At 38.2% G+C, this 23342-nt stretch overlaps 1 protein-coding gene across 3 annotated transcripts in view; it reads right to left on the reverse strand.

Annotated features, from left to right (window-relative positions):
* GALNTL6 (polypeptide N-acetylgalactosaminyltransferase like 6) overlaps positions 1-23342 on the reverse strand; it is a 460275-nt gene that overhangs the window by 37228 nt on the left and 399705 nt on the right. For all 3 annotated transcript variants that reach the window (XM_027635754.1, XM_027635755.1, XM_027635756.1), the window contains 2 exons: positions 13129-13246; positions 2366-2473 (listed from right to left, as the gene is read on the reverse strand). In XM_027635754.1, coding sequence (XP_027491555.1) covers positions 2366-2473; positions 13129-13246 — 226 coding nt within the window. The remainder of the gene's footprint in view (positions 1-2365; positions 2474-13128; positions 13247-23342) is intronic.

The following is a 23342-nucleotide window of genomic DNA, read 5'->3' on the forward strand; positions in this document are numbered from 1 at the left end:
TAAGCTGGAACAGCTTGAAAGGAAACCCATGGCATGATTTCGGCTATGCCTGAATTTGTGTAGAAGCTCTGTTCTCTTCCTAATTCCAGTCTCCATATCCCTTGTGCTGGTGTTGTTGGATAGGATGGGAAAATCTGTGAATAGTTAATGCAGAAGCTGCACAAGGGGAAATTCTCCCTTGATTAAAGAAGGGCATTTGCAGTCATTGATACAATCACAGTTGGGCTTTCTAGGGCTCATTCCTTTGTGAACTGCATCTCCCGCATGCCCCTTTAAACAGCATGGGAAAGGATTAGTAAAAACCTTTGTGGAAACTATTTAGTAGTGAAAAGTACTGTTTTTGGCAGTGGGGATAATAATTCCAGATATTCTTGAGTGTGTTACTCATATATTTGAACTAGAGGGAAGTTTTAGATAAAATACTCATAAGGTGTAGACAGCTGAAATATCCAGGCTGCTCCTGTGCATATTTCCCTAATATTATTTTGGCTAACAGCTCCATTTGGGGCATTTTATTTAGAACACAAATGGTATTTATCAAAGGGATTGACACAGTGAAGATTAATCTGTCCTTGATTTTCTTTTACTGGCTTGGATGAGAGAACGAGAATATTTTTAGGCTTAAAACTACACACAATTTGATGGGTCAGGGACAAAAGTCTCTACCTTGTCTTCTTATTGAGATAGCCCCAAACATGAAAACATACAGATGCTCTTGTTCCCTAGGCAGACTCAATACAATATAAAGAATATTGTACTGGAAAGAACCTTTGAATCTGAGAATTCAAAGTTTCTTTTAGTGATAAATTTACATAAATTTACTGAAGCACCATGTTTTGGACTGCCACAAGACAGAAAAAACTACCCATTATTTGAATGGGAAGGGTAAGACCCACCACTAGATCTTCCCCCACAAGACAGAGGGTGGTCAGTCTGCCTGGGCAGAGATATAATTTTTATAACTGGGAATGTTTTTCAGTAATATTTCATGAGTGATTTATTGAAATCAAGCTAAAATAAATAGTACAGGGAGGCTGCAAACTGTGGCTGCCCGATGGTTCTAAGCACTCACAGTGCCACTATGAAAGGCAGTTTAGTGCTGAACCACACAAGATGCTAGTAGTCCAAATAAAAATTATTGCATTTTGCTCCTACAGGTAATGCATGAGACAGCATATTCTCTAATGAGATACTATGTGCTGTAATAAAAAAAACCCAGAGAATGAGGTTTGAATATCTTATTTTGAGCTGTGTGTGATTTTTGCATAAATAAAGCAATTTAATTCAGGCAGTCCAAAAATCTGGATGGTGCAACTCTGATAGTACACAGAGCTATACTGAGGGAAGATACTAATCTCACAATTTATTCAATACAGTTTTTATCCCCACCACTAATCCCATTACTCAATTGTGTGATGCTCTTTTAAGGCAAATCCTTCTTTCTGTCTAGCCAGCTGTCAGGCAAGCAACACAGGTGGCCTCCTTTTTCTGCTGCAGTTAGTACAGCAAGCCTTGTCCTGTGGTGCTGAAATCATGGATATCTCCCCCTTAAAGCAAGAAATTCATTCTTTTATTCATACCACATTTTCATTATTAAGAAAAAATATGATTCATAAAATATTACCCTATGGCAATATGCAGACTTTAATATTAATGCCATTTTATTAAAAAAAAATTCCTCTAAAACAGAAAAGATTAAACTCAAGCATGAAAAAATACGAGTATCTGCCTGGAAGCTACATCTGTGCCCTTCATCTCCCATTTTTTGACATCCCGTGAACATCTCCAGAAAGTTATAGAACATTTTCTCTTGAGCAAAAAGCCCTCATGGATATGGATGTGTTCAGTAGTCTTTGAGAAATGTCTAGAGGTCTTGTAATTTCTCACTCTCACAGCTCCAAGCTGGCTGGATTCCACAATCAAGTTTACACAATAATCAGACAGTCACTCAAATCATTGTTACTCAGTCCTTTTGCCTCAGAAAACATCCCTTCCATGAGATTCAGCCTGTTCTGCTGACTGATAAGAAAATGTGCATTCAAATTGGTCCTGCTTATAAAAACTATGACTGACAACACTGTGCAGTCTGAGAACTGCAAGCCTTAGGTTATTCCTAGGTTCTTTTGAATCAGCATGAAACGTCCTTCTGTGCTGAGACGTCCAACCCTATAATTTTAAGCTTCCATTTTATTCCTGGCAATCTTATCTCTGAAAGGCAGAATAACTGCAGTAATTGCACATCTCATTTCAGAAAAATAAAGAAACATTCATTTTCCATTGTAATGGTTTACTGGAAACTGCTTTACAGGAAATGAAGAGACTGATGAGGAATGAAAATGAAAACCAGCAACACCCAATTACTCACCCGTGCTAGGCTGGTTCCAGAAGGGACTTTATATGGGACATACTTCCTGTAGATATGTCCAACTCGAGAGCATGGAACATCATACATGCCACCTCCACACATCCACACCTGAAAAGGAGACAGAAAGCAAGTGAAAGAATGATTCCTGGATAAAAATGAGGCAAAAAAAGGCATTTTAAGTAATGTGTATGTGAAAATGACATCGTTCTGTACTGATCCCTCCCACAGTCATGGTGGCCTTCTTGGCATGCTGGTAGGTGGGTTGTGGTAACATGGCAGACTGTCCTAACCTGAATCTCACTGCAAAAAGCAGAGCATGTTCAAAATAAAATTATAAAACATACTTGGATTAGAATAGAATGGTTTGGGTTGGGTTGGAATGGTCTTTAAAGATAATCTAGTTCCAACCCAATCCAGTATCTACCACTGGTCCTCCTGCAACACAGTCTAGGCATTATTGTGTCTGTTGTTTAAAACCTACGAGATCAAAATTTTAAAAGAAGGCTATGTGATTAAAGCAAACCATCAATCAGAAGTAATATTTTTTTCCGAAACACATGGCTTATATTTTGAGTACTGAGTACAGAGCTCAAATATTAAGATGCTGTTCATTATGTAAAGATGCTTTTCATTTTGTCAAGAAAAGGGAACAAAAATCAATTTCCTTCTGATCTAATTTATGCAGGCAGAGAAAGAACATGCTACTACCTTTCATCATTAACACTTTAAAACCGAAAGAGACAGAACTATCTGGAGTACACAGGTCTGATGCTTCAGGTCTGAGCAACCAAAGCTCAGTCAAAACTGGTGGGAGCTGTAAGCAAGTACTTCGCAGTCCTAAAAAATCAAGCTGTATCCTGATGGGCAGCAAGTAATGAATTTTTCACAATTCTTCATCTAGGATGACTAGGCTTTATCAAGTGTATGTGAGAGCAAGGTCATGTGCCATGTCAGAAGAACTATGGCAATCATGCCAACCAATGGACATGATTTTCTATGCTCCAGTAATGCAGAGCTCTAACATGGCTATTAGATGACTTATGTAGGACCCTGACAACATTCATAACTTTATAAAGAAAATCAATTTGACTTTGCAAATCAGGGAAATGTAAAACAATAACCTCTCAAGCAGAACCTTTTAAGTATCCTAAAACCACAGAAGAAGAATTTGAAATTAATTCAGAATGAAAACATCAGTATTATAAAAATTGTTTCCTAATCCTGGATAACTCATTTTTTTCCCCTCACAAATTCAGAACAGAATGACTTTTATTCCATGTAAGGGACACTTGGTCTCAGCTTTCAGCCTTTCGACTGAAAACAAAAAAAAATCTCAACCCCCTCCCACCCAATTAAAACAATAATCAAACCAAAGCTGAGAAAGAGAGAGGGCTTTTCCTTTCTATATCTCTTCATGTGGACATACATAAAGATGCTTCACTAAACATCTCCATGAATTTGGATGAGAATTTAGGTCTGTGCACTACATATATGAGGGAATTTTAGCTGTATGTGATGCACTCTGGAGCAAAATGACGTGAAATAGATTTGTGACTGAGACCAAAGCAGAGCAGAACAGGAGCAACTGAAAGCAACTGAAAGTTTCACCAACATGTTTCATACAGAAAAGAATTAAACCATAAGATAAGGTGCTCTGAATTGAAACAATAGTAACCAGACCCTTAAAAAAAGGTACTGGAAAACATGATGCGATCACATATACTTGACATTCTGCATGAAGCCTGCAGAGAACAATGTGCATCTCTACACTTTTTTACATTTCATATTCCATCTCTTTTGTCCTGCCCACCAGCTGGCTGTAGCTAGTGGCTTTTTGAAATCACGGGAAAACAAAATTATTAATTCCATTCATTTAAAACATTAGTGAAAATGGGCAAGAGTTTGGCCTCTTTCACTGCGCTTGCCTGATTGTGTTACAGTGGGTATAATACCTGCTTGCTCCTGGAATTCAACCTCTCTGACTGACTGTGCTATTCATACTGTGAATGGAGAAAAATGGGTTAGAGTGAAGACTTGAGTTGCAAAGTGATTTAGGTAGCTGCTTCTTATGGCTCATTTGTGTATTAGCCCTTAGCTGTTAGCCATGGCATCCAGCTGAGACCTGGTAAAGAAATGCTTGAGGATCTAACAAACCTAAATACACTAGTGTAAATGTTGAAGGAAGGCTTGAAACCAGCAAAAGTGGGTCTTTGTCCTTAAGTTCCATGGAAACCCATGTGCAGTCAGGTAGGAGCTGCTGCTTACTACTTCCCATCACAGAATTAACTAAGGCATAGGAGCTCTTGGTAGGTGCTTCTGGTACATGGTAGCATCTCAGCTGAGGAGACAAATTTTGCATGTTAGTAGTACGGCATAGCAAAGACAGCTGTCCTGGGTATCACTCTGCCAAGTGGAAGCCTGTACGCTGATGAAATGAAGTACCTATTTCAGTACCTATTTCTGCGTTGAGGACATGTCATCTGGTCTCCTAGTGAGCACAGTCCTCAGGGAGGAGATTTATTGGTGGGAATGGAGACCCAAATGAATGCTTTGCCTCCATGCCAAAATAGCTCATTAGTAACAAGAGCAATCTTGCATGTAGTCAGGGCACGTGGACATGAAGATCATTTGCTTTAAAAAACCCCCATTTTGTAAAATGTGCCTCTTAAACAAATCTTGAAATCTTCACCTGTTTCATCTCATGTCAGCTAATTCACTGGAAAACATGTGCATAAACATAGTAAAATATCACAAATATTACAGTGATAAAATAATGTTGTTCACCTTTCTAACAATACTTCATTTGTATGTTACATCACTTGTACCTTTTTTAGTGGGAACCTCCTCTCTGTGGCTATCTTCAAACAATCCACTGCAACAACGAAAGTGCAGACCTATACTTAGGATTTGTTCTTGTTTTTTAAATGAAGGTGTCATTTCAAAGGCTAGACAAGTTATTACAGTGATTAATCAAGGCTTCTTAGCCTTTATAAAGTGGGCACCATAGCAGTTTGACTCAAAGGTCAACCCCTGAATAAATTTAAAAGACAAGAAAGCAGAAAAAAAAATTATATACAGGCAAGTATTACTTTAACTGAGGCAATGAGAGCTGAAGCAGACATATACTACATTTCCTCTAAAGCAGTAGCATAGCAGTTAAAAAAAAGGAGAAAAGAAATTAAAAAAAAACCCCAAAAGTCAGATATGCTGAGGCAATAACAAGTGGGAGGAAATAACATAGTGTTAGACTTATATTTGATAGACATAAAACCTGAAAATGCTGTGCTGCACCTGAGGTATGCTGTGCAGGGTAATTGAAATGAATTTTGGGTTGCCTTGAAGGACATTTAGCAGCTGTTCCTGTTTATCTTTCAGCTTCAGAGTGATATTAAAAGCATTTTTTATATTTTCCTGGGAAGATCAATTCTAGCAACTTTGCCTTTAAAATGTGCATTTTTATGTCACATGTGCTAAATGCAAGAAATTGAAGAATGACTTCTGTGTTAAATATTACAGACCTCCAGTGTACCATGCAAGGAATTCAGGTGGTGTGGGACATTTGACAAAATGATATCAGAAGCAATGAAATTCTCAGGATCGCAAATGTCTCTTTCTTATAAAAGCAATGAATCTGGTCTGCAGCTGACATATAAAAATTGAAGATGAAACCAAAACAATGCAATTCCAGCTTGGAAAGATCAAAAGAAGAGTAGTTTATGTGTCAACTAAATACTATCTCACAATTTATCTTTATATAGCTCCTTCCAACAGAATGTTGCAAAACACTTTATGGGGATGGTTGAAACCAAAAGGCAGGCATTAACACAAGTTTTAAAAGAAATTAAGCTGTGGTTATGTGGCTTTGTTCCTGACTGGAGCTCAGATGTCACAGGTGCATTTTTTGGCTCTGTTCTACAGCTCCTGTGGGATTTTGGGTGAATCACCCTCTTTTCACATCACTTTTAAAGACATCTTTGTCTTTAAAATTGAATTCTGCCTTCTCTTGTGGTTTCCCCTCCTGCTGCCTTATCTCTCTGGTTTATGAGTGATCCAGCCAGAAAACTATCTGGAAAATGTAAATACTGCGCATACAAGACTGAGACTCCAATCCATATCATACACTGTAATCATAATTACTGTAGCAAGAGACTCATGATTTTTGAGCAGTGGAGGATGTGTCGCTGCGGAACAGGAACATAAATATACAGCAAATTATGCAAAGGATTTAAATGGTATTGAATGGACTTTGGATCAGGCTTCAAAACTAATTGAGAAATACACTGCTGCTGAGAGCAACAAGACAGGCAACAGTGAGAGACACTGAAATGGACAGAAAAAAACAAACAGAAAAAACCCAAACCAAACCAAACCAGCAAACTGGTGGAAGAAGAATATAAAGTATTTCGTACTAAGGCGATGGCTTGCTGCTCTCCACATTAGTGCAAGAGGGATGGACTACAAACAGGAGAAATGTATTACAACAATGAGGCTGAAAAAGTTGTAGAAAATAAGATTATAGAAACCTTTTGGGATTTTTCAGTCACTCTTATTGAAACAGAAGCCAAAAGAACAGATTTGGCAGTAGAAGAAAAGGAAAAAGAAGAATATTTTCCTGTGAACTTTCATATGTAGTGAGAATGTTCAGCTAACTGAAAAAAAAATTTGAAAAATAGGATCACTGACTGCAAACGGGTTCACAAACTGCAAAACCATTTACTGGAGGTGCAGTGGGATTTCCTGTCAGGGATATTAAAATTGTACTGTGTAAACTGGGAACTGATGACTCTGGGTATTTCAATAATACTCACCGGCACCTCTAAAATTCTGAGAAAACTCACAGTATTCCACATTTGTCAGTTCTTCGTATAGATTACAACTGCATTGACAAGTGGTAATGCTCCCCTACTCCCTATCTCCTGCCAAGATTGACAGCTGTAGAGGGAATGAATAATGATTATGATAATGGTGATAAAGAAAGGGATTAATGAACTTGGAGGTGTGTTTTGGAAAACAGGGATGAAGAGAATCTGAAGACGTGTTGGCATGGATAAGGATAAAACAACTCTAGATACAGGTGACTAGCTTCAAGAGGAGGGATCTCCATTGGTGTTTTTGTTGAGGTATGACTTATGATGCCTAAGGAATGTCCAGTGTAAAAGATTGATTGGGTTTGTGTGGCAAGGTTTTGGTAGCAGGGGGGCTACAGGAGTGGCTTCTGTGAGAAAATACCAGAAGCTTCCCCCATGTCCAACAGAGCCAATGCCAATTGGCTCCAAGATGGACCAACTGCTGTCCAAGGCCATCATGATAGTGATAGCACCTCCAGGATAACAGATTTAAGAAGGGGAAAAGTTACTGTGCAATTTTAGCCAGAGAGAGGAGTGAGAATATGTGAGATCAACAGCCCTGTAGACACCAGGTCAGTGCAGAAGAAGGGGAAGGGTGCTCCAGGCACTGGAGCTGAGATTCCCTTGCAGCCTTGGTGAGGCAACTGTCCCCCTGTAGCCCATGGAGTCCTGTGGTGGAGCAAATATCCACTGGCGGCTCCTGGAGGACCCCATGCTGGAGCAGAGGAAGAGTGTGAGGAGTCTTCCTCCTGAGAAGGAAGAAGCAGCAGAGACAACATGTGATGAACTGACTTTAGCCTGCACTCCCCATCCCCCTGAGGGCAAGGAGGTAGAGAAAATAAGGAGTGAAGTTGAGCCAGAGAATAGGAGAGGGGTGGGGAGAAGGTATTTTAAGATTTGGGTTTATTTCTCATTGCCCTACTCTGATTTTATTGGTAATAAATTAATTTTTCCCCAAGTCAAGTCAGTTTTGCCCATGATAGTAACTGGTGAATGCTGAGGAGCCTGTGTCCGAATGGGAATGCTTTAAAGCATGGAGGGACATTTATGGTGCGTGAAGGGACTCCATTTCACGGACTTGCTCGTTTATACCTGGTTTTAGGCACCGTTTGATGTACTTTCCCCACTTGGCTGTATTAATTCCATTTGTTTGTATGGTCTCAGACTTGCCCGGGCTTGCCCAGAGTTGTCTTCCCACCAAAAGCTGTTTATCCCTCACTTTCCCACTCATCCTGCATTGATTGGCTGAGAAGTACTGCAGTGCGGGGTGAGTCCCCATTGGTTCCTAATGCCCGACTCCTCCCAAGTTCCTCCTCCTTTCCTGTGTTCCCCTATCCTGTTTTACCCTGAGATGCCAATCTCATGTTCCTCCCCTGTTACCAAGCCCCCCTGAACCAGACCCTATATAAGTCCCTGCTCTACCTCCATAAACGGCCATTGCACCTCGACCCCTCTGTGCAGTGTTGCGGTCCTACTCCCCCACCCACCGGACTGTGGCAGGTGAGTGATCTCTCCCTGCCCTTACCTTCACTGATGAGCCTTTTGTTATAGTTTTTCTCCCCTGTCCAGGTGAGGAGAGGACTGACAGAGCAGCTTTGCTGGGTACCTGGCATACAGCCAAGGTCAACCCACTACAAGGAACTTCAAGAAACACAGGAAGTTAGTATCTTTCACTACTCTATGTTTTAGTGATTACTACATAAGCTGTATCTGTCTAAGAAATTTAAATTTAGGATTTCCTAAATAGTGGCTTCCCTTGTTATTGAGAAGAGATGCTATTAATCAGGTGAGTTCCAGTGTTTTGCCAGCTTTCACAAGTCCAGCACATGTATCGTCAGCAAGATGTCATACATCTTTTTAATTAAGAAAAAAAGATCCTGATGCTGCCAAAAAAATAAAATCCTGCACATTTTCCTATGTAATAAGTAATCTAAGAAACTTAGAAATTTAATAAAGACCATTTAATAAAACTATTAATAAAAATTAATACAAATTTAATAAACACATGGTTTGTGGCTGTGAAGCCAACCACTGAATGTGTATGTGTGTGCTGATTTGGAAATACGAGTTAATCGGAATGGCACCCTGTGCTATGCTTGCTGCTGTCCTCTGCAGTGATGTTTGCAAGCAAGAAGAGAACAGAAGAGAAATACGTTTGGTTTTGTAGTGTGGAAATAAAGGTCAAGCAAATTTTTAAGCAGCAACTCTTTTTTTTACCTGCCTCTGTGTGTTCCTGACCACTCAGCACTTGGAATAGACACGCCTGAAGTTTGAGGAAGCTCCTTTTTCTGCTGTGGCACAATTCCAAACGTCACGGAAACATTACAAAGCATACTGTATTTTGGAGAAAGTTATTGAATGTACAATGAGATAATGCAACCTCTCCCCCATAAAAAGAAGTTTGGCGTCTGTCACATCAGGTCATACCTAGTGAAACAGCTGGAGACAAAAATCAAAATGGACACTTTCTCTCCAAGCTTCCCAGCCCTGAGTACCTTTCCTCAGTCTGGTTCAACCTCCACTTGTCCTACTAATCTAATTTTTAATTGGTCCTTGAACTCTGTCTTTGCATTGAACTCGTAAAGCAATATGGTTACTATTAGTAATTCCTTTGAGCTTGTACATCTATAATTCCTTAAATTTAAACTGTTGATAAAATCTGAGGCTAAGACTGGATCCAGCTGCACCCAGGCTCCTCTCTGAGAAGGAGTTTAGAAAGCAAGGGAATCCTTTCTGCACCTCATGACTCAATGGCAGGGCTTCTTTAATAAACTTTGCCTAAAAGCCTTCCACTCCCCCTATGACAGGCCACACTTTACATTCATGGTGTCTCATTTGCTTTGTAGCAAACACTCCTGTAACTTGACTTGTGGGGATGACTGTGAATGTCTCTGGTATAGAAATGCAGAGGCTCTTGGTTGAGAAGATGCTTTTCTTTAAGAGGATCTTGATTGTTAAGTGATCTTTTTCCTGGGTGACGTGTGAATGTTTCTGTGAAGTCAATTTCATTCCAACATTTGGGCAATTCTCCAAATAACTTATTCTGTGTCTGCCACCACTGAATTTGAACATATAAACTTGATATTTGATACTTGACACACACACTTGTGAAAAATCTTCCTGAACATACCCGAAAGCCTTCCTTTGCAGCAAAACATTGGCAGTGGTAATTAACAACATGCCACAGCCTACCTGGATTCTATAGTACCTGGACATATTGTTAAAATGTTAAACAGAATGGTTACAGTTGTACATCAATCCATAGAATTTAAAATGCATCACTGAGGCTGGGAAATGGTTTGCAAACACTCCTCTCTCCAGCTCACAGAGCAGAGCAACAAGTTCAAGATGAATCACACACTACTTCATTTCAGGAAGCACAGAGCTTTTGCTCTGACATTCATTCCTCCATAACTGCATCACTGTATTTGAATTAAACACAACAATCTTCCATGACGACATGAGGAAGGTCATGTCATCAGCACAGTCTCCATTTATAGTAGATATACTGTTTACTGATTTACTCTTATAATGCAGCTCTTGTGCAAATGAATCTCACAGTTAAAAACGACATATGAAGAATGTAAAAGGAACACTGTGTCTATCTCTAAGATAAAAGATCAGTCTGAAACAGTCCTCTATATGCAAACTTCACACAATTGTGGGACATTTTGAATCAGCTTCTCTTTGCAATTTCTTAATGAAAACCAATCATATTTTTACAAAATACTTAAGAATTAGTTGAATCAAAGAAGAAATGTGTGAAAATAGGTAAATATCTGGTGGTTAGAGATGTCGTTGTGGCAGGATACTCGAAATAATTATTTGCCAGGCAAATTAATGTAAGACATGGCATTGACACATGGCACTCATCCTACCACAATTCCACAGGCCATAGATGTAACACTTTAAGAGAAAGTAAATTGTAGTTTCAGATTCACTCAAGTAGCCACAAAAATTGAACCAGTATGGTTGTTTGGCTTTTTCACTGACTTTGTAACAGTTTGCAAGTCCACCACCTTACCAAGTTTTGCGAATAAATCTGGTAAATTGAACCGCCTAGCTAACTTGTCCTCAGTTAAGTAAGTTTTAAGATGACTGAATCTATAGCTACAGTAAAAACTGCTGAAGCAGAAACCTTTCCCAAGGTGAGAGTGGTGATTCTGACATAATAAACCCCAGTCCTTTCTGTTTCTCCCTTCCACCTCTATGATTTTTCTCCCTTTTTTTTGTTATTCCAAACCAAACAGCAGTCTTTTTAAAACTTACATCTATTAAATTCTTCCAATGGGAAGTTACTCCTATTTGGCAATCATCATTAAAGACTATTTTTTTTCTTTTAACACTAGGAAGAAAGGACAGAGATCCTAATGTCATTATTATATTGATGAGATGGATCTAGAGATATGACTGAAACGAGACCAAATGTGACAGAGCTGCCTCCAAAAAAAATTTGTCAGTTGAACAAAACACACTGGGACAATCTGGTATCTCAATTTCCAGTTGTGTTACCATGGTTTCTATACAAAGTCTGGAGAGCACCACAGGTATATTCTTTGTGATGATAAATAAAAGGAGTATTTGAAATAGGATAATAAAATCGTGTTCAGAGACCATTGTGACAGCTACAGGTAACTACTTATATTTGCCTCTGAAACAATCTAAACAGACAGAAGGTAAATCAATATATTCTAAATATATGGTCGAGTTATTGGGTTTTTCCTGTCTTCTTGTTTTATTTTGCTGAGGTATAAAAATGATTTGGAGAAATATGAGAGTAAGCCAGTTAATGCAAAACATTTTGCTGTTCTTGGTAACTCCTGTAAAGGCAGCCTGGAAGCCCAGTGTTGGCTCACACTGTATGGTTTGCCTCAGCACTGCTGTTTTAATTGCTGTTGAAACTCAGATTCAGCAAGATGTATGATATTAGTGTCACGGCTGACATACTGAATTTATTTACAGAGCTTTAAACTGACAGAATCTGGAAGTACCTGAAGGTAAATTTGAATTCTAATTCCAGTTCCAAGCTATATTCAAACACGTTTGACTCAGTTCATCTGTGTTATGAAATTCTATCAAATCATTGAAAAACTTTGCATGTAGAGACTGTGTGGCAAAGTTCTTGTGTCTTTGGGTATGCTGGAAAAAAATTAACTCAGTTTTCAGAATTAGATGTTAGTCCTCATCGAACTAATACAAATGCCTGTTTTACATGCAGAAAGTAACAAGACTTTCGAGATGTAACTGATTTGAATACACGTCTACATAGAGGATATGAGAGTATACTATGGCTTGTTGTACTTAACCTGAGCACTTGACAATTCCCCATATGTTATTATAATAATTTAAATGCAATTAAAAAAAAAATCTGCTCTTGAACAGTTGGCCTGCAGCTAACAGCTCACAGCAGCTGAGCTGCTCTATTGATCCACTGCTACTGAAAGGGGTCTTTCTTCCTATGACTTTCTCTTTCCTTTTCCACACATTTCCCTGAGCTGACTCCATGGGACCCTATTCCCAGAGATGATTAAACTTGTTGATTTGGGCAGAAAATTATGCCCTTTTCATTTTTGCTGTAATAGTTCTCTCTTGGCTTATTTATGCTCAATGCTTGAGTATAAAGTAAACACAGCACCTGAGAGAAGGTAAGTGGAGAAGACTTGATGAAAGGAACAAGGTAGGACTTTGATGGTGGCAAATTATCACATTTTTGGAGGGAACTGCACTCAGTGTGATTTTTGTATGGCTTCTGGAGCATATGTTTATGGTATAATTCTTTGTGAAACTATTGGGAGTTTCTAACAAAAAAAGGCATTGTATTAAATTAATTTTAGTTAAAAGACAAAGTCAGTATGAATAAAAGTATAATTATAACATCAGAAATGAAGTATTCTGTAAGGTGACTTGATGACTTACCTTAAAGGAGATTTCATACTGCTCTCCTCCCCATATTTCTAATCCTGGATCATAGCCTCCCAGCTCCCAGAACCATTTCCGATTAACAGCAAATAGACCTCCAGCCATTACAGGAGACCTGAAGGATGAATAAAGCAACACAAGCAATAATGATGATGTTTGGACCATGTGTGCATGTGCCTCTGTGTGTGTTTGAGTGAAAGTTTTTTGAACTGTGGAGCTATGGAAGGCATAGACAAACAGTAGTGTAACCAAACAACATTTATCTTTATTCACCCCAAAATGGTCTCTAGATGAGAAACAGGCAATATGATGGATCTTGAGCACGATAGACAGTCATGCACAAACTCCTTGCATTTAAAAAAAAAAAAAAGTTCTGTTCATTGCTAAATAAACCCATGTAACAGAGAAAGAAAGGGACTCTGGAAACCTGCCAAAATACTTAATGATCTCAGTACTCCATGAGAAGTAACTTGCATCTGAAGGGCAACAAAAGTTTTCAATTCATTTCAGTCTCATAGGTGCTGGTGAGAGAAAGGCAGAAAGGTGACAGAACATGGCTACAGAGTAGCAGTTGGGAGTTAAACATCTGCTTTTCTAAGCATTTAAAACTCCTCATGTGTGTCTCCCAGTGATAATTTAACTTATAGGCAAATAATTTGCTATGTTTCTCATGTTTCCATTTATTCCACAAATAAACACGTGGAATTTACTTTAACTCAGTCTTTTTCACAGACAATATAGAAAACAAATGAGATATTTAAAGTTAGTGTTAGAAAATATTGACGAAAAGTCCACTGTAAATTTATAAGCAGGAATTTTGTACTGGAAAATAAGCATTTTCTCTTTTTTTTTCATTACCAAGAAACTCATGTTTCTAATGCAGTAAATACACCGATAGCTCTCAGGATTCAAATGTTGCTCACTGATTTCTTGAAATTGTGGTGGGAGGGGAATACGAAGGAATCTACACTGAACAGGAGGGAAACAGCAGGCTGAAGAGAGTCCAAGCCAACTATGCAATTCAATCAATGCAGCCTTAAGAGTTTTAGAGCAAGAGGCTAGAAGGAACACATTCATGCTGAAGGCTGATCAGAGAGAGAAAAGACAGTACATGGAGACCTGGATGGCTTCCAGGCAATGCTTCCTTACCAGAGAATAGACATGAAACTGGATCCTATGCCATGTGCCTTCTAACACTGAAGTCCCAAGGAAAAAATATTCCATCATGGGGCATTTTTGTTTTGAATTACTATTGGTCATTTGTTTGGGGCTATGGAAGCAGATGGTATCATCCCTGAAGACCTGACTGGAAAATAAAAACTTCCCTTTGCCACTGATTTAAGACTTGGCAGTGAACTCAGGACTGGTAGGTATTTCAGGAATCCATGCATAAGTTACAAGTTTATTAAGAGGACATCATGTTAATGGAACATTCTGCCATATTATCTCTGCCTGAACACTTTTTTATGTTGCTGTCTTTTATCCAAGCCAGTGGAGACAATAAAACAGCAAGCAGACAGCTGAGTAGTCTCTGCTACCATTAGGAGACCAGTGAATCCCCATGCCTGAATGACAGAAAATGATCCTCCCATTTGCATTCACAGTAAAGAGAAACATTATGGATATTTTTCCTTTCACTTCTATGAGGTAGTTTAAAAAAAATAAAAAAAAATATTATACTTCCCATTTTCAGGACTAGGGAGCTCTAATTGCATTTTCCTTAAGAGATTATATTTTTAAAAGCACATAGAAGCTTTGTGAAACCAAGCTTTGTGAAAAAAATATTCAGACTGGCAAGGCTTTGCCAGTTTGTCACATACACTGAATGCTAATACCTTTTTACTTTTACTGACATTTCAAATCTCAAATATTGACTGTATTTCCACATATGAATACATTCAATGGAGATTTTATTAGAAACCTTCCCCTGGGGATTTTGACTACTACAATACATTTTCAATTTCTACCGAAGTAAATCTAATTACAACAATGTCCTTTGTGACTTCAGGTTCTTAATAACCAAAACACAATGTACTTTTATAAAGATGGACTTGCATGGAGAATGCTTATAACTAAATTGCTACTGGTAGGAGAAATGTAGTCCCAGAAATCCCTGGGAAAATGTAGGATTACTCTAATTCTCACAGATACAATATCTTTCCTGAGTATTTCTCTTAACATAGTGAATGGCCTATAAAAAAGGTAATCCATGCAGGTGAATCAGATGGAAGATAAAAGAAATCAGACTTAAAATTGCAAAATAATTGGCAAGTACTTAAATCTACAGATCTTTCCAGTGCTAAATAATGAATAAAGAAACCCCTTGTTAATTAGATGTGAAAGTTCAAAACATTTATTACAACTAACAAAACTATCCAATGACTGAAACAGTAGCAAACTCATAGTTTTTCCACTTCCTTAATAAAAAAAAAAAAAAGAAGAAATTGAATGTAATTGCCCCATTAATTTGTATTCTACAAGATGATCTGACATTTGTTGTTTTGCAGGAATAGCGATGGAGAGGAAAACCAGGATGGCCCTTTGGTTTTCATTGGAATGGGATGAGTAATAAGCCGTGTGAAAGTGACTGGTTGGCACAGTATGCGTATTGCACTCCATGCCACAAGGAGCTACTGCTGAACAGGCCTTAAATTATCTCCAAAATATGAAGATGAGTCCAGTCTTGCAATCATGATTTATATAAAAAGTCTTTATGTAGTTAATAGGATCACTTACATAGATAAACAAACTGCACTGAGACCAAAGGAAAGGAATTAATCTTTTATTTAATGGCTTCTGCATAGAAATGTCAAGCTATGTTTGTAGAAGTAATTTTTCCATGAAATGTCCAACTCAGGTGCTTAAATAATCAGATCTGAGCTACAGTAGCATAATATTATGTGAGTAATTACAGTGGGAAGCTGTAAAATGCTTATAGCCTAAAACTTAGAAGGACAAAACTCCCCAAACATCAGGGAAGCTGGAAGGTTGCTAAACTTAAAAAATAGTTGTAAAAACCTTCCACATGAGAACTACTGCACAGACTCACTGACGATACCTAAAAGAACAATATTGGAAGTAAAAGCTAGCTGATCCAAAAATGTCCCAAGCGGTCGAAGACTGCTGAGCTGAGACAGAAAACGAGTTTGATTTAGTGAGAGTGTCAAAAAGAAAAAAAAAAAAGGCCAAGAAAATTGTTTTGCAAAAAAAGATAGACTGAGAAAAAGGCAGGCAAATGCTTAATGTGAAAAGACAGCTCAGAAACAAATTAAAAAAGTGCACTAAAAGAAGTGTAGCAGTAGCTCAAACTGTAGCCAGCAAAGAATTTTATAACTGCTTGCAATTTAAATGGAGAGGCAGGAAAGAGATAATCTCACCTATGAATTTTCAAGGTAAGAGAAAAATGACATGGACTTAAAAGGAGTGTGAAGTTACTTGCATTAGAAACAATTGTGGTATATTACAAACAAGTGAACTGCATAGCAGGTTTTGGAATCATTATACTGCAAGAGTGACATATACAGTGGAGCTAAAGGATCTGTGAGAAGAGAAGAGAAACTTTGACAGCACATGGAAAGAAAATGAGGGAAATGAAAATGGGAAAGCACTTGTGCAGTAGGTACATGTGCAGTAGGTACACTGATAGGAATCACCTGCCTGAAACAGCTGAAATTTGGCCATTATAATCGTATACACTGAATGGCATATTGCATTATGCCTCTCTCTGTATCATCCAGACTGACTAAAGGCTCTGTGTTGAACTACTAAACAGAAAAGGATGAATGCTGGAAAGAGGAGTCCACCGCATGCAGGATACATTGGACAAACTGACCTTCAGTGCCAAACCCACTGACATGCTGCATAAATACTGAGGCAAATAGCCCACAACACGAATCAGGACCAGATCCTGTTGACCTTGTGGAGACAGGAATGTAATGGACAAGGAGGAAGGGGGCCATGCTGCTGCTGACACAGCACAGTCACAGAAATGACTGGTGACCTCCTGAATGCAGCTTTGAGCTAGGCTTCTGCACTTTTTCAAATTAATTTCAAGGTCTTGTTAAACAAGAAGAGTGTTCCTTCATCCTAGTGATACCATATAAAGGCACCTCAGGAGAGGGTATAAATTCAAGTCACCTTGTTTCACTGGTGACTGCTCCAGGTGTTCTCTGCAGCAATCCTGATAGCAAACAGCAGAAACTGATACTAGTCCTAGATAATAAAAGTTCTAATAAAACCAAAAATTAAAATCTGTGTAGGGTTAATGTAAGAGACAGACTTGTCCACTGGAAAGAAGTGAATGCAGAAATTAAACAAACTGAAATTAAGATGAGTTAATCAAATGGCAAGGAAGTGATATATATCAATAAAATAAATGACAAAAAAGTGAACTTAGAGGTTGCTCCAGCTAAAGATAAAGACAGATTCTATACTGTGTACAGAAAAAGACGGTGATGTAGCTGGAATGAATACGGATAAGACTTATTGAATTTCTCAAGAAGTAAAAAAAAGTGGAATATTTTATATACTTAATTGTCTAATCAAATATAATTAAAATGTATGGACTGTTTTACATTTAATATTTCTGTAAGACATTGTTTTATCTTTTATCTATTCTAACAACATGAGTCATCTCCATGTTTATAAAACCGCCAAGACTTAGAAAGTAAAACTTGTATCTGTGACATTAGCCTATGGAAGTTACTCTTTCTTTTTTCCTCAAGTATCCAGTTTTCTGAACAACTTTTACTCTACATGAATTTGTGTCCCTGTCCATACCAAACAGTCACACAGGTTTTGAAACCACTGCATTCCTGATCATCATTATCTCCCTCGAGTCTAGAAGCAGCATCTCACAATATAACATCAGATCAACCATGTAAGGAAAAGGCCTATATGTAAGGAAAAGGCCTATCTTAAAGTTGGTTTGCTCCCCATAACTGCCTCCACCCAGTTCGTTCACTGTACATTCAGAGTTGTCACCACAGTACACTGTAAATTGCCAGCTGATGTTTCTCCAGTTAATGTCTGTAACTCTGAAGTCCTGACTATTTATAGAAATGGACACTAGAAATTTTCATGAAGCAAAGTGAACCCACTCTCACACAAACTCAAATTTGTAGAACTGTATCCCACTGTGCAGACTCCTGCATATCCAGTTGGTTTCAGTAATCTGTATTCTCTTATTAAACCACTGTATAATTTTACTGTCATTCTTAAGCAGTTAGGATGTTCTTATTTTAATTTTCCTTCATTATATTTTTCTAATTACTTGTTCGCAAAATTAGTCATACATTGACAAATTTAACATAGTTGCACACTGTCTCCATCTTATCTACAATAAATACCTGTGTATATGCACGTCTGTTTCATACTTTTCTACTCAGTGGTATCTGGACAATTAAATTGTGAACTGTCACTCCTTTAAGAGGCACAGCACTAAAATTTCACTCCTGCTAAATGTTCTCCTGATTTTTTTTCCCCAAATCAAATTCAGAAGTCTAAGAGACCACTCACACTTAAGTTAGCAATAATAATATCTTGCTTTTTAAGCAGTTTTATTCAAATTTTATTCAATGTTGACAACAAAACAATTCCCTTTCACGGAGCAGAGTTGCATTCAGATTTAACAGAGTTCTAACTGTGTTTTAACTTTAACCAAAATCTTTCCTGGACAATGCAAACATGTGAAATGCTAATGGGGCAGAAGAGTGGGTATGTACCCAACAGTACCCACTAGTGCTCACAGCTGCTTGTGACAGGCTGTGACAAAGTCACACAAGCTTTTCCTGACTCTCCACTACTTCCCAGTGCAGAAAGCACTATTATGTAGGATGCAGAGCAAAGCCAATCTATTTTTACTTTTGTAGCCTACATCTCTGCATAATCAACAGTCTCTCTACTAAAACTGCAACGAGACTTCATTTTGATGCCAAATGTGGCAAATTTTTCCTGACCAGCAGAGTTCAGAAAGTTTTGATAAGTAATTCTATTCCTATGTAATGAATTTTTTTAGAGATTATGACCAGTTAGTTTCATTACGTGAAACTTGTGTAAATGGGACTATACACATCTCACTCACTTGAAGCTTAAAAGTGCAATTTTTTTGCATTAAACTAAATATTCTTACAAGTATGAAAGAGAAAGAAAAAAGCATAGGGTTTAGTTTTTTTGTAAACTACAAGTTCAAATTATCATTACGCTGAAACATGTATCAGCCAAGTTGTATTATTTAAAATTAACTCCCAAGTCTCTCTATAATCACATTTCATCTTTAAACTAGACTTTTGTTCGTGAAATATTAAGATAAAACCTCTTTCTTCAAATGGTGAGCCAGAAAGCTGTGGAGAGTCAGCCACAAAGAAAGCTCTAAAAGCAACTGATGTTCAGTTTATAAAAGTTTCCACTGTGATTTCATGATACATGCTTATTTTGCTTACCACATCGATAAACTTCACTGAAAAAACTGTATTGTAAAAGAGTGATGAGCCCTTATGTGGGTGATTATGCTGAGGCCCATTTAGCCTTTCCTCTCATATTTAGAAAATTAAAGAAGCTGTAGAAGAGGTGAGTTGGGTAGAGATGGAAGACTCTGAAGATAAAGCTTCCCTTTATCATAATTACCACTCATAACCCAAGGGAAATCTATCTGAATTACTGTTAGAGGAGATCTACAGCACTCAAACTAAGGGTCTGGGTCAGCAGAAATGAGCATCCTGAAGCAAAAAGTAAATGAAAGCTTCTGGAAATGCCCTGCATGCAAAGGTGTTCAGCAAGTTAAACTAAAATAAAAAAGAACAGCTGCATGTCACACTAAAGAGACAAATCCAATACATGAGCAGTCTCACAAGATTGAGGCTTGGGAGCTGTAAAAGCAAGAAAGCAGAGGTGAGAGCAGCACTTCAGTTGAGCCACATTCATTTCATGAGAGATGGATCTTGCACATATGGAGTTCAACAGCAGCAAAAAAACCTTCAACCTATTAGTAGGAAGTAAGAACTGCTGGAGAAAACAAGAACTTCTAAACACAATTTGAAACAACTCTGTCATTTCAGTTCCTTTCCATATTGATGGGTATTATTTGCATTCAAGATTGTTCCTTGAAAATGTAATCTTTGAAAATTAAATGTAGAAATAAAGATTGATTGCAGGCAAAATACTACCAACTGTCCCTAAAATAGGAACTTACTTTAGCCTTCCTGGCTTTTGTTGAAGCCCATCCAAAACTAAGCACAAAAAATAATTTTTCTTTTTATTTTAAAACGGATATATATAATGTATCTCAACTTGTCTAGATTCTAACCAAGGTCAAGATTCAAACAGACAAGTAGTATTTTGCACAATGTAAGAAGTCACTCTGCTTCTGGTTCTTGTGAAAATCCAATTATTTTGACTATGAAGGCATAATAAACTTTCCATAATCATCTTTTCCCTCTGCGTTATTATGAAACATGAAGCTGGAATTTTAAGACAATGCCAATACTGTAACCTGAGTGTACATCTTACTTTTAAACAGGAAAAATCTGTTCAAGCTAAGAAGGAAATCCATGTCAATGGAAAATAACACTTAGGTAAATGGACATGTCATTTGAGATTAATCTTCTGTTTTCAAACAAGGAACAAGGCCAGATGCATATCTTTAGATTATCCATTCCAATTGCACAGTAACTCTATCACAACCTCCCAAGCATTAGGGAATCGGCATGAAGCTGTGTCAGGTGAGGTTTAGTTTAGATATTAGGAAAAAGTTTTTCACCCAGAGGGTGGCTGAGCACTGGAACAGGCTCCCTAGGGTAGTGGTCACAGTACCAAGCATGTCTGAGTTCAAGAAGCCTTTGGACAATGCTGTCAGGCACATGGTGTGATTCTTGGGATGTTTTGTGTAGGGCCAGGAGCTGGAACTTGATGTTCCTAATGGGTCCCTTCCAACTCAGCCTATTCTATGGTTCTCTGAATAGATAACAGTTCATCAAATCCCATCACTATCTTCAAGGAAGTTCTCTCAGAATATATGGGGGCAGGAGATGAACAGAATTACTATCCGTTTTCTTCCCCTCCTTAGATGGAGAGGTGTAAACTGGAGAACTATCTTTATTGATTTACTTAAGCCTAGTATAACATCATAAGCAAAGTTTAAACTCAAGGAGAAATTTTCAATTTTATTAAAGATAATAAATGATTCCTTTGAAACATAAGCAATGGTCCAACCATAGGTTCTTATTTCCAAAATAGTCCTTTAATTCAGACATTGTCCTTCCAAGAGAGATTCCTAGATGAATAATGATTACAAATTCAACCACTTAGCAGTCTCCTATCAAAAGTTACAGGTAATTCTGAATAAATTATTTAGATTACTATAACTCTGTGGTTCCTAGAACTCTAAAACTACTTATTGCAGATTAAAGTAGATTTAAAGACATCGCAGCCCTCCCAAAATAGCTTTGTATATAACGTGTAAAAGTGACATCACAACTGTGGATTAAAAAGTGCTGCAGGAACAGCCTTTTCTGCACTGCTCACACCTTCCAGCATGAGCTCACAAGCAGACCAAGGCAGCACGACCAAAGTGTGCTCTGGCAGCACTGCTCCCTGTAGTGTCTGTGAGCAGGACCAGCGGGGCTGTGTCCATTGGGCCTGTGTTGTTTCCTATGCCATATGAACTCCACAGGGGCTGGCAAAACTGCAGCTTCGGTCTTTTTATAAATTGCAGGTGAGGAAAAGAGGTCATTCTCATAAATCTACTGTATAGCAGTAGCTATATAGTAGCACATCGTGCTACTGTATAGCATGACGTGCATATTTCTAACAGCTGAGAACTTTGACAAAAGACCAAAAAGGCAGCTGAATTACAATCACCACCATAAACTCCACACAAAAGAGAAGCTTTTGCTTGCTCTGGATTTCATGCAGTATTTCAGGCTGAAGCTTTGTTTGTGCAACACTGAATGATTTAGGTGGGCAAATGAGAAGAGTTAGTATCGAAGCACCGCAAGGAAATGGCGCCTGGTGTTTCAGTGGGTTTTCTTTTTTATTCATGTATCTGTTCACACACCAGATCAGACTAAATCATTAGTGAAGGCCATTTCCTGAACATTTCTGAGTTGGAAAGATTTTAAATAAGTGGAAGTATAGTTACAATAACCTGCTCCTGATTTTTTAACAAAGTCTCTAAAAATATTGCTGCCTAGTAAGCTGATGGAATTGGCTTTTTTTCAGGGTCCCACAACTGCCCCTGGCGACTCTGACTCAAGGAGACAGAGCTCTCACACCAGGCTAAGTGGATGAGACACACAGTTAATGATATGGCTGTGATCTGCCATGGAGCTGAGGATGTGGATGAATGTTATTCCTTTGATCAGTTCTTCAGTAGTACTGTCAGCAACTGCCCCCACTCTACCCTCATGCGCACACAGTGCTTCAAATGCAGGCAGGAAATGAGGACAAAAGGTAATTTTAATGTTTCATTTATGTCTGTCCTTGAGGATTAATGCAGAAGCCTGAAACGATTCCATGATGACAGAGAGGGAGACTGAAGCCTGAGTAGCTTAACCATTATTACAAAAAGGAGGTCATCCATTTGCCAGTGGACAAAGATTTCAAGGACATTGGCACTAAGTTTTAAGAAGGCAAAAAAAATTATGCCTGAAGAGGCAAATATGCAGCCAAAGGTATTCTGGAAACGTGCTCCTAGATGCATCATTGCCATTTATTAAAGCTCTCTAATTTGCTGTGTTACCACATTATGGAGGGTAACGGGGAGGCAGGCACTTTACTACAACAAAATTAGATTTCTCGTAGTCTGCACCAGAGGCACAACAATATTTTCTTGTAAAAACTTCGAAGCAGTGAAAGCAGTTTTCCAAAAATGGAACTGACAGAAAAAACACTGGAAAGTACTTCTCAGTGAAGGATAAAGCAGTTGAAAGCTGATGAGTTTGAGTACTTGATTGTCCCATAACAACATCTGCTTTTAATGTGATGTTGTTGTAAAGATGGACAGGCAAGGCTGTGGAAAACCAGAGAAATGAACCTTCCTGGTTCATTATCATTTGCAGTGAAATTAAGCTGTGTATGTGAACTCTGGACCTGACCTTGAAGGCAAATAAGGATAATGAATTTGGCATAAAGTTCTGTTAATTTGCACAGGCCATAGTGGAAACTCTGCTGAGCAAACCATACTGGTCTCAGAGTTGGAAACAAGAATCCCTATG

Source organism: Corapipo altera, unplaced genomic scaffold (assembly GCF_003945725.1).
Source record: "Corapipo altera isolate COAL_440 unplaced genomic scaffold, ASM394572v1 22b, whole genome shotgun sequence".
Lineage (NCBI taxonomy): Eukaryota > Metazoa > Chordata > Aves > Passeriformes > Pipridae > Corapipo > Corapipo altera.